Here is a 12,043-nt window from a genome sequence, read left to right on the forward strand (position 1 = left end):
CAAAAGTCTCTACCTTCTTCTATCCACGCACAGCGCCATTTATTTTTTTGTCATTTATCCATGGGTAGGACATCATCCCCAGGCTTCATGAATTTGCGCTCCATGCTTTCACCGACAACGCTAACGTGACGTATGGATCTCATTCACACTGTGTTGCCAGGACACGCCCTGTTCTGCTTCTGATAGGCTTGTAACGTTAGTTATAGCTGCGTTCCTCTTGTATGATTGGTAGGGGAAATCAATTGACTCAAATATTAAACCGCATCCAAGTTTTTTTCTCATGGCCGCACGCCGGACATCCAGCACGGTGCTGGAATACTTTAAGCCCTGCACAAGTGTATATAATACATTATACCTTTAATTTTGAGTTGTGGTCCACAGCTGGAGATTTGTCCTTTTTGGATGGCAGAATCAATTCCCATTTGCCAAAATCTTTCTTGATATAAGGGTGAGAAAAGTTGTTCCAGCCATCTATATTTGGAAAAAATACAAATAAGAACATCCTTTCAATTACAATGAATAGCTTATATTGATGTCATAATTGCCCATCCATCTGGCCTAATGCTTTCTACCATAGTTTTTCCAATGCACTTTTTCCCTACTCCAAACCATCTTTCACATGCTCACCTTCTGTTCCATCTACTCTCCCTACATTCACAGTTGACTTGTAGATACAATTATCTCCATATATTGTATTGTCTTAATAAAACATGATCTTTCTTCTGGCTAATTATAAGACATTCCCTGCGTTACGTTTTTCAGGTGGTAGGCTACATCATATTCGACGGCAAACTATGAAAAATAAACCGTTGTTGGCAGAGTTTGCATTCAATGTTTTTTGAGTCACTTTGTAACCGGTACTTTGTAAATGTACTTTAATGAAATGCTGCCATACCACAGATTTCTTTGCCATTTTGACTAATAACACCGACAAAATAGGCTATGGCAGAGTTTGTAGTTCGGCAGCCAATTGTGCTCGTGCCGTGTGCAAAATACCAAAACAAAACAAAGCGCAGATTAACGAAAGGGAAAACAGTAACACCTTTTCTTTTAAATTATATATTTTTAGAGTTGCTTTATTTGTCTTAAATAATATAATCTACAATTTCTGTAGAACATTTAGTTAATTCAGCAATGATGACACAAGCGGGAATCAGATCTCACACTGCCATACGGCAGCTCGACTAAAAAAATCTTAGTCGACCAAGAGCATATCGACCAGAAAATCGACTACTCGACTGAGTGGGGACAGCCCTACTTTACACACGGGGATCCGTTACAGCTAGGATATGCAAACAATGCGAGACCATTAAAGAACCTTATGCAACTGTGGAGAGGCTCTTATAGAAATTCTCGTGTACCGACATGGCACATGGATTTCCCACTGCAAACCTCTGCTAGTATGAAATCAAATCTCTATATGGGCGTTGATGGCTAAGATGACACAAGATACTACGTTTTTGTATTAGCAAAAATAAGCAGTATTATCAGGTGGATATCAGGTGGTCCAAAACATTTACAGTACATCTCCTCAAGAATCTTTTGATAACACACTAAAGTATGTCCGTGTATAATGCAAATGTACAAATACACACACTTCCATGGAAATTCTGCTTTAAAACTTCAATACGTGGAGTTTTTCCATTGTCCTTCTCTTATCCTTTCCTAACTTTTACAGTATCCCCAAGAAAACAGCAAAGTAAAATTGTAAAAAAATAATTATATCAGACTTGCGCCTATGTAATATTTGAAACATATCTTCCTAAAAAACATTTCTTTGGTTGAAAAATGTTGTTTGGAGCTGCTGGAGTAGTTGTCTTATGAGGAGGAAATGGTCACTACTTACTGAAGTCTCCAGTGAGGAAGAGGGCCTCTGCTGCTGGGGCCCATTCTTTAAAAAAAAGACTGTTGTCAGGCTGCCGCTGCACTCCAAACGTCCAGTAGCTGCGTGTGAACTGATCAAAGCCCCCCTCTGCCTCCTCTAATAGAACAAGCCGTTGCTCAAACAGCTCATACCTTGAATTCACAAAAGACAAAAACATTTGTTCACGATGGTGCAATGTGCAGTGATAAAAGTCATGGCTATAATTAAAGAGTTTCTGGGGGTGGGAAGTAGGAATGCACCGGTAAGAAAAGTATTGGGTATAAAGTATAACATAATCGGCCGATGCAGATACCAATGTTTACACATTTCTGTTATTTTCTACTGAGTAAAAAAAGATATACTTATGCTTGCTTATGATGAGGCTTCTAACTTCACATTTTAATTATACAATAACTTATTATTATTATCATCATTTATCCATTTATTTGAATAAGAAAATACATATATAACGCATTCAGATAAAGGATGAAAGGCCACCAATTTGACATATTGTGTATTAACCCATTTTAAGACTCCACAAGTAATTGGCCATTTTAAAGTACTCAATAGATACTAGAGGTGCAAAACCGAGCCCCAAAAAAACAAATTGTTCAACACACAAATTGTCAGAAATATTAATCTATCAAGCATTGCACAGTCAGTTGGTGAACAAGTTAAGAAAGCTTTATTGCTTGCGGCCGGCCCACAAGGAGACAAAACATCACACGCCATTGTGCTACAAAGTTTGTCCGCTAGCATGTTGTGATAGCAACCTATTTAAACAGACGCTCTTGACAATGATTGGCTAATACAAAGGCATGCAAATGTCCCATGGCTCTTCTTTCATTGGCTCCCCTGCATAGACCTGGCGCGCGTGAAAGATTGCAGACGCTAGGAATAGATTTAATACAAGCAAAAGTTACATGCTCTACTACACTAACAACTTTCAAAACATGTTTCCATTGTAGAATGGGTGGCGATGTAAGGCTAGCAGGTTTTCACTGTGTGGGTAGTTTTCCTACTAGCTAACTAACAACAACCTTGCTAGCTACTTACTCTCTGGGTGGTGAAAAAAACTTCTGATACATCTTTTCTTTTTGGATGACATTTTCCTATCTACAAAGCACAAAAGGGTAAAAAAATATCAATGCTGAGACCAAACGAAATACTAATATGAGGCTTTATTATTTCCTGGCGTAGTTTACCGTGTCAGACTACTGACAGCTCTCTTTCTGCACGTCAAGATTCACTAAGTGTTTCTGACTGCCACTTCAGCCAATTAAATTACATCATCTTGTCTCGCAGGCTCGAGGGCGCATAGGATAACTTGAAAATGTATTTTTCACTTTTCTGGGCGACGAACCACGGCCCGGTGGTTTGTGTTATGCGCTTTTTCGGATATACGAGAAAACACAACCTTACACCTTTGTTCTTTCCCGTCCCCTTTCCCGGAGAGTACCTGTACAATGAACTGTCAGTATATCAATGATGCATATATCTTGTTTAAAATAAAATAACAATCTTAAAAACGAGTTGACTCGAGAACTGTGATCTTTGGCTCTCTGCCATTTATTGAATAAAACAGTACACATGGAAATTGACAGAATGACAATCAACAAGACAACCTTCCACAATATAACAGGTTAGGCGAAAAAAACATACCGTAGGCCTACTCACGCAGCAGTTAGGCTATATACAATATGCACGCACAACACCGAGAAATATTTAGTTGCTAACTGCACATAAAAACGTGTGTTTTTTTGTGCAACGTGTCATTTAATTTACTTATTAATTTTGTTGCTAACTGCACATGTCATATAGTGTTTAATTAAATTGGCAAGTTGCCATCAAAGGAAGGAACACATTTGCTTTAGGATAGGCCTATAGCCTAGGCTAATAAGACAATCATAAACGGACCACTATAAAGTCTTTCTCCGGGTCTTTCTAACTGCAAACTCGTTTATTGTTTCATTAAAGTCCATGGCCCGAAGAAGGTCATATTCGATGGACATTAGGGTTAGATGGCTCAATCGGTCCTGCTGTATGGTGGACCTCAGTTTGCTTTTAATGAGGGCAAGTTTAGGTCTGTACCTAACCACAGTGGCGGCCGGGACTTTGCAGAGGCCCCCGCAAAGTTGGAGCTCGAGGCCCCTCCCCTAAATCCACTCAAAATGTATCTCCATCCTATCTTATACATTGCTGTCTACCTTTAAATATAGCCTATATTCACCAATGTGAGAGAAATAAAAAAGTAAAAAAATAACAAAAGCACAATAGCAGCCTATTTGTGTGGCATTCTGCGGAAAATGTCGCGGCCGCGCGGTCATTGCTGGCTATAAGCCATAAAAGATCGAAAATTGTTTTCTGTCAAAATTTAGATTTTTGATGTTTTCTATAGTTAACACCCTAAACTTCATTGTAATGTACAAAAAGTATAGCTTCTGAAAAACTGTTAATTTCAACGTTTTTTGGACATGTCAGCTAGCAAGATTTCCAAGCCATTTCAAATCAAATGCTCAGTTTGCTTGCTCTTTTGAGTGCTGCTGCAGCCCCAAACAACTGATCAATGAAGTCAGGCTGTTAAACTTAAAAATAACTTGCTGAGAAGTTATTAATGTAGCCTATACTTAAACTGACATTTACATTCACAACGTGATTACGAACAAAAGGATTTACTTTCCATATTCGCCACAGAATTAGAATGAAAGTGGAGTGGAATGCAATTTTCTCGGTTATCACTTTATTGACACAGGTCAACTTTAACATTATGTAACTTCAGTTGTGATAAAGATATCTGAGTGATTTAAACATATTTGTATTCAGGATAGTTTGTAGTTTCCAAATATGTATAATACACAGAAAGACCCAAATGGTCACGATGTGAAGAGTTTCCGCAGGCCGCCACACATTTGTCATTGTTCAAAACCAAAGACAGCACTAGCCTTCTGATAGTTCAGCACCAAGGATAGCATCGTCGAAATAACACACAATCAATGGAGGAAAGGAAAACATTTATTCTTGCCAATAAGTAGGCTAAGCAAGTATATTTATTGTTGGTTGCTGGTGAAGACGTGCTGCTGCTAGCTACCTGCGGCTGCGGTAGTGTTTCGTCTGGAGATGTTGATAATATTCCTCTCTGGCTGGTCTAAATAAGTGTGTAATCTTCGGGTGTTTTGCTCGAGCTTATTCAGACAACAGTTTATTGCTGCGCTTTTGAGCACCGCGTGCATATTTTCTTTTACTCATGTCTCTACCGTCATCTAGCAGAACGTAGCCTAATGATTAGCATTTTTTAAATGTGCGCGTTCAATAGGCGTAATGGCCCAAAAGGCACGTAAGATACACAAAAGCCATTGTTGCCAGATTCAGGGATTTTGAGACTATTTAGCCTATTTAGATCTGTTACGTTGCCTACATTACGGAATTCCTTTACCTGGCAGTTGAAACTTGGGGCTCTAAATGAGCGCCCTCAAAGTGTTTTCCTTGTTTTTTTTATATATATATTTTTTTATATAGGCCTAGTCTGTTTTTTGATATGCAGGGCGGGGCCCTTAGGGCGTGGGGGCCCCCCGCCTTGCGGGGGTTGCGGGGGCTTCCCAGCCGCCACTGCCTAACCAGGTAAGGTACAGACGAAGTGCTATGTCTATGTTAGGAAACACGGTTTGCAGGCCTCTTTTCTTAATTAGTTTCAGGAGTTCGCCTACCGATGTCGACATGGTCATGTCCCTTTGAACATACTGCTGAAACTGAATAGCCTCCTCTACAAAGTCTTCCCCCAGATCAATAGCGTATTTTTCCTGTAGTCTCGATGCTGAGACTTGGAGTCCATGTGAAGACGTTGTCCGCAATGTGTTTAAAAAATCCAAAGCTCTCCACTGTGCTGTTGTATGCCTGGTACCTTCTATCTAGCTCCACTACCTGCCTGTCAATTACAACATTACAGACGCTCACTAAAAACTTGCGTCGGGCTGGTAGATGGCAATCTGGTGCGAAACGCTATTTCCAGTTTATTCATTTTTTTAATTCGTGTTTTGGCCTCATTTTGTGTAGTTAATGTCTGACGTGTATCAGCAGAGAGAAGCCGTAAAGATTGCTGGATACTTGCATAGTTCAAACACACAGCTTTGGTGGCGTCGGAGTGAGCTGACCAGCTCGTATCTGAAAGTGATTTAAAAGTTTTAATACGGCCCTTCTCATTTGCCTGTAAACCCTCAGTAACAACCTGCCAGCGTGACGTTGACTTGGAGAAGAAGTTGAAGAGTGACTGGACAAAAGTGAAAAACTTTTCGGTTTCCTCGCAGCAGTTCGCACTAGTAACCCCCACTAAGTTTAACATGTGAGCGGCGCAGGGTATCCACTCTGCCAGTGAGTTTATCTCCCTGATACGGGACTGCAAGCCTTTGTATGTCCCCGACATATTGCTTGCATTGTCGTAGCATTGCCCGCGACAGTTGTTAATGTCAATATCCATTCTTTGCAACACGCTCAAGACGGAGTTAAATAGGGCCTCTCCTGTGTGGGAAGTGAGGGGCAAACATGTCAAAAAACGCTCTTCAATATCTCCCTCTGGGGACCCATAACGTAAGATGAAAGTGAGTTGATCTATGTGGGTCACATTGGGAGTTGAATCCACGCTAATAGAGAAGTATTTTGCCAGCTTCACACGACTGACAAATTCAGTGAGGACTTTTTCTCCCATTAATTCTAAGAAATCCTCACACACATGAATAGGTAAATACGAGGGGTTTCCCTTGCCCGCATTTCCATACCTCTCTATATGGGCTTTCAGGAATGGGTCAAATTGAGCAATAAGCTCCATACTACCTAAATAGTTGCGATTTCTAACATCTCCAAATACGCTTGTGTGTCCCCTCAGAGAAAGTCCACGCGCTGTTAAATGTCTCGGCACACCAACAACCCTATGGAGAACCTGCTTCCAAAAGGCGCACTCGTCATCAAATTGCTTTTTAAGCTCCGAGTCTACTGTGCCACGGTCAAATGCCTGGTTTACGTACGCGACCATGACTTGTCTGTGGAGGTCACTGTTTTCGTGTTCTGAGATGCGCTCAGCGGCATGCTTCCAATCACAAAAACCTGTGCTAACAAACGGGGATTTTTCGTTTTGACATAACACTTTACAGGCAAAAAACACTGCCCTGAGATGGAGTAGCACAACCACTCTGGCCACAAGCTCCCCATTCCCCAGTTTTAGTTGGAAATTGACCTTTGATAGATACTTCCTCTGATGTTTATACTGCCGTTCAGATGCGGAAAAGTCGCAGTCCTTGTTTTGACAGTTTTTCGGTCCTAATGTTGCCCAATATGACTTCACCTGCTGGTTGATGCTATCGCACCAGACACCAGGGTCGTTACTGTAGGGGTTTGAGTCGCCTGCCAGTGCATCTCTAGGCTAGCTGCTTGTCAACTCCTCCCTCAGCAGCCTCTCCTTCTGTTAGCTCCTGCTCGTCTGTCCCCACCTCAGCTGCATGTACCCTGTTCTCCACCTCTCCCTCAAAAGGACAGCTGTTTGTAACGACTGTCGTCTCATGGTTGTCTCCTGCTGCCTCACTGTTCTTGTTTTCCTCCTTCACAATAACAGGGCTCGACAATAACGATGGCCCGGGGCCAGTAAAAAGTAACGTCGGGACAGTTAAACTAGCAACTCACTGGCCCGATTGGGCCACTGCAAATTATTGATTGGGAAAAAAATTCACATCGTAAAAGTTAACATCCTTCATATGTTTTGCTATCTGCTAAATGCATAAATAACTTTTCGCGCACAGTTGGCAAATCAAGAGTTGAGTAGTGAGTGACGAGTGGTTGTCAAATAGTAATTCTCTAATCTCGATAAATGTAACAACTGGCGCGAGACAATAAAGTGAAGATGGCAGCAAAGTTGAGCTACGAGCTCCAACGGAAGCAACTTTTTTTATGGAACAATGATGCACTGTGTCGTCTGTCGTATGTTCCCGTCTAAAGCGGACAAAAGTAGATCTTTTTACACAGGCACCGACAATTTTCGAAAACAATCCCTGACCAGCCATGCAAGCAGACAGCACCTGGTTTGCGTGACAGCTATGCGGATGGTTGACAATCCATCTTCCAGGTCGTTCCAGGAATTTAAATGTAGATGCCCATCGTGTTATTGCACGACTTATAACAACGGCATATCACATAATTAAGACGGGCCAGCCGTTCATTTACATTTACATTTAGTCATTTAGCAGACGCTCTTATCCAGAGCGACTTACAGTAAGTACAGGGACATTCCCCCGAGGCAAGTAGGGTGAAGTGCCTTGCCCAAGGACACAACGTCAGTTGGCATGACCGGGAATCGAACTGGCAACCTTCGGATTACTAGCCCGACTCCCTCACCGCTCAGCCATCTGACTCCCGTTCGCCTCGTTTCCCCAGGCTATCGAACTGCAGCAGAAGAATGGTGTCGACTTGGGTACTTAGTATCATACTGATGAAATGCTATGTAAGCTTTTATATATTATATTATATAAACCAGATTATTCTAATAATGTCTGGCCTACTTCCACACCCTTTACTTTTTCAATTATGTTTTTAAAAGAATGATAGAAAATCGCTAATCTCTGAAAATAGCATAAAATCTTCACTAATCTCAATATCTTTTTCAAATTTGTGTCAAAAAAACTCAAATATACACCAGATTATTCTAATAATGTCTGGCCTACTTCCACACCCTTTACTTTTTCAATTATGTTTTTAAAAGAATGATAGAAAATCGCTAATCTCTGAAAATAGCATGAAATCCACGCTAAACATCATAACTCAAGTCTTTATTACTGTGGTACTAGTCATTTATTAAAACAAAGACATATTTAGTGCAGGGCATTTTCAGACTCTCCGTCTGTTGCAGGCAAGGCATTTCCAGTCTGTTTCTTTTCTTGCGGCATTGAACTCTGTGGGTCATGTCCAAGCACTCTGCATGATACCACCTCATACATTCAGAGCATGCAATCTATATAATGTCAAGTAGAAGAGTATTAATGAGAGTAGCAATTGTTGTTCATTCAGACGTCAAAGGATTATTCCAAAAACTATTCACTGAATAAAAACTGTGTTTAAGACATAGCTAATCATCTGGTTGCTTTGTAGCTACACATTTCTAGACTAAACTGATAGTCATGCAGTTCCAGTGGAGACATACATTTAGTCATTTAGCATACGCTCTTATCCAGAGCGACTTAGTGAGTACAGGGACATTCCCCCGAGGCAAGTAGGGTGAAGTGCCTTGCCCAAGGACACAACGTCATTTGGCACAGCCGGGAATCGAACCAGCAACATTCTGATTACTAGCCCGATTCCCTAACCGCTCAGCCACTTGACTCCCTTGACAATTTCTTCCACACTCTTCTTTCATTGGCTCCCTTGCATAGACCTGGCGCGCGCGTGTTTGCGCCATCAACCCTAGTTGAATCTCTGGTTCAGGTGTCGTAAAAACTCATTTGCTTAACACCATATAGGTGTCAAGCAAATGGTCACCAGAGTTTGCATCTCCATCTAGCCCTTGTCAAACAGTATCTCTTTAAAACAAACAAACCCCCCCTAAGTCCTCAGCCCCAAGATAAGGGTCTTGTGTGTGTACCCAGAGTTCAGATTTGGGGGTAGGCCTCTCTTTGCACACAAGGAATGCTGAACAAAGTATCATTTTATACAGAATAAAAAAGTTACATCTTCAATTTTTCTGACAGGCAGACACTCCATGTGATGGGGTGTGTCGAGGGGTTACATCAGAGTAATCTTACACATACACCTCTCTCTCTCTCTCTCTTTCTCAGTATTGACTGGATTCAAAATATTCCTTACATATAAAGTGTTCTACCTAAGACTTGACAGCTGAGACTGTCAATGGAACCGTTGTGGTGGATGTGATCCTGTCTTCTTGTATGAAATGATTACTCGTCTTCTATAAAATTAGCGAGGATTTCATGCTATTTTCATAGATTAGCGATTAATTGGAATTTTATAATTTTATTATTGAAAAAGTAAAGGGTGTGGAAGTAGGCCAGGCATTATTAGAATAATCTGGTGTGTATTTGATATTTTTTGAAACAAGTTTGAAAAAGATATTGAGATTAGCAAGGATGTCATGCTATTTTCAGAGATTACCAATTTTCTATCATTTTTTAAAAAGTTTTATTGAAAAGGTAAAGGGTGTGGAAGTAGGCCAGACATTATTAGAATAATCTGGTGTATATTTGAGATTTTTGGACACAAATTTGAAGAAGATATTGAGATTAGAAAGGATTTCATGCTATTTTCAGAGATTAGCAATTTTCTATCATTTTTTAAAAAGTGTTATTGAAAAAGTAAAGGGTGTGGAAGTAGGCCAGACATTATTAGAATAATCTGGTGTGTATTTGAGATTTTTTGACAAGTTTGAAAAAGATATTGAGATTAGCAAGGATTTCATGCTATTTTCAGAGATTAGCGATTTTGTATAATTTAAAAAAAAGTTTTATTGAAAAGGTAAAGGGTGTGGAAGTAGGTCAGACATTGTTGGACTACTCTGCTGTTTGTTTGAGGTTTTATAGTCATAAAATCATTATAAAAGTCATCATTTTTCAAAATTGTATGGGTAATTTTCACCCGGTCCCTAACTCGACGCTGCAAAGTAGCGTCTTCTGAATGTGAGACGAATGTCGAATATGAAACTAACTTCACCTCCAGCAGCTAGGCTAGCTTGCTCGTAGCACAATTCAGCTTCTCCACGCAGGGCTTTAGACTGAGACCAAAAAGTCGCGTTTGGGGGCATATTTTCAGTTAGCAGATGGTACTGTTCGAATCGCGATTCCTTCTGAAAAATACTGCCGATGACAACGTTGTTAGAATAGCTTGTCCCAAAGGGGGTTCAGCTTGTTTCATATTAAATGGACCCATCTGCAACCGACTCAAGCAAGCACAACCTACAATTCCCCCAGAAATTGTACCCTCTCTAGTTTTTGTTAGATTTTGTTAGATTTTGTTTCATTTTGTTTAGATAAGGGGGAGGAGGTTGGGGCCTCCCTCCACATCCACCACCAGATGCCACTGTAGAGCAGAGTAATGACACCGCGAATACGGACATTTATCATCATTATTATTTTGTATTATTATTAAGAGGCCCCTGATTGGTCGAGGCCCCGGGCTTAAACCCAGGTAAGCCCGTGCATTAAGGCGCCACTGGTCGGCAGGTTGACAGGCAAGTAGCCCGTCCAGTCATTGCATTAGATCCGTATGCAATGCTTGGTCATGTTTATTACAATCCTGTGACTTCCACATATATCAGTTGTATTTGATTTTACTGTCTGCTTTGTTTTATTGATTGCTATCTGATCAGCAACACTGACAAAACGTGCTTCACAAAAACATTACCTATCCTGCTTTTACACTTACCAGAGTACAAGACAATGTTTCAGAATCAGAATCAGAATGGGATTTATTCGCCATGAAAGTTTGCACAGACAAGGAATTTGCTTTGGCAGGAAGGTGCATACAATAAACATACCTACAATTTAAATATATGGACTATCTATACTAAGGGTACATAAACTAGCAGTACTAAGTGGGATTAGAATAGAATTAAATATACAATAAAATAAAACTCCCGAAACAGGGAGTGTCCAGGGTGGGAGGAGTCGGCCACAATCTTCCTTGCTCGCCTCAGGGTCCTTGAGGTGTGCAGGTCCTCGAGGGTAGGCAGATTGCAGCCAATCACCTTCTCAGCAGTGCGGATGATACGCTGCAGTCTGCTCTTGTCCTTGGCAGTGGCAGCAGCGTACCAGACGGTGATGGAGGAGGTGAGGATGGACTCAATGATGGCTGAGTAGAAGTGTACCATCATTGTCTTTGGCAGGTTGAACTTCTTCAGCTGCCGAAGGAAGTACATCCTCTGTTGTGCTTTCTTGATGAGGGAGCTGATGTTCAGTTCCCACTTGAGGTCCTGGGAGAGGATAGTGCCCAGGAAGCGGAAGGACTCCACAGTGTTGACTGGGGAGTCACACAGGGTGATGGGGGTGAGTGGGGCTGTGTTCCTCCTGAAGTCCACAACCATCTCCACTGTCTTAAGAGCAGAAGAGCGCACCTAACGACCGAGGCAGCCATCATCGGCGCCATCTTGGATCTCCACTTGGATCTTCACGGCAGACAGTGTTGTGAATCATGTTGGCT

The 12,043-nt window shown here is 41.2% G+C and overlaps 1 protein-coding gene across 1 annotated transcript in view; it reads right to left on the reverse strand.

Annotated features, from left to right (window-relative positions):
- The window catches only part of LOC136945817 (1,4-alpha-glucan-branching enzyme-like), a 157,921-nt gene that overhangs the window by 130,646 nt on the left and 15,232 nt on the right, over positions 1–12,043 (reverse strand). The window contains exons 2-3 of the mRNA XM_067239891.1: positions 1,847–2,016; positions 356–471 (exon numbers count right to left, since the gene is read on the reverse strand). Of these exons, the coding sequence (XP_067095992.1) occupies positions 356–471; positions 1,847–2,016 (286 nt within the window). The remainder of the gene's footprint in view (positions 1–355; positions 472–1,846; positions 2,017–12,043) is intronic.

The sequence above is a fragment of the Osmerus mordax genome, chromosome 7, assembly GCF_038355195.1.
Source record: "Osmerus mordax isolate fOsmMor3 chromosome 7, fOsmMor3.pri, whole genome shotgun sequence".
Taxonomy (NCBI): Eukaryota; Metazoa; Chordata; class Actinopteri; order Osmeriformes; family Osmeridae; genus Osmerus; species Osmerus mordax.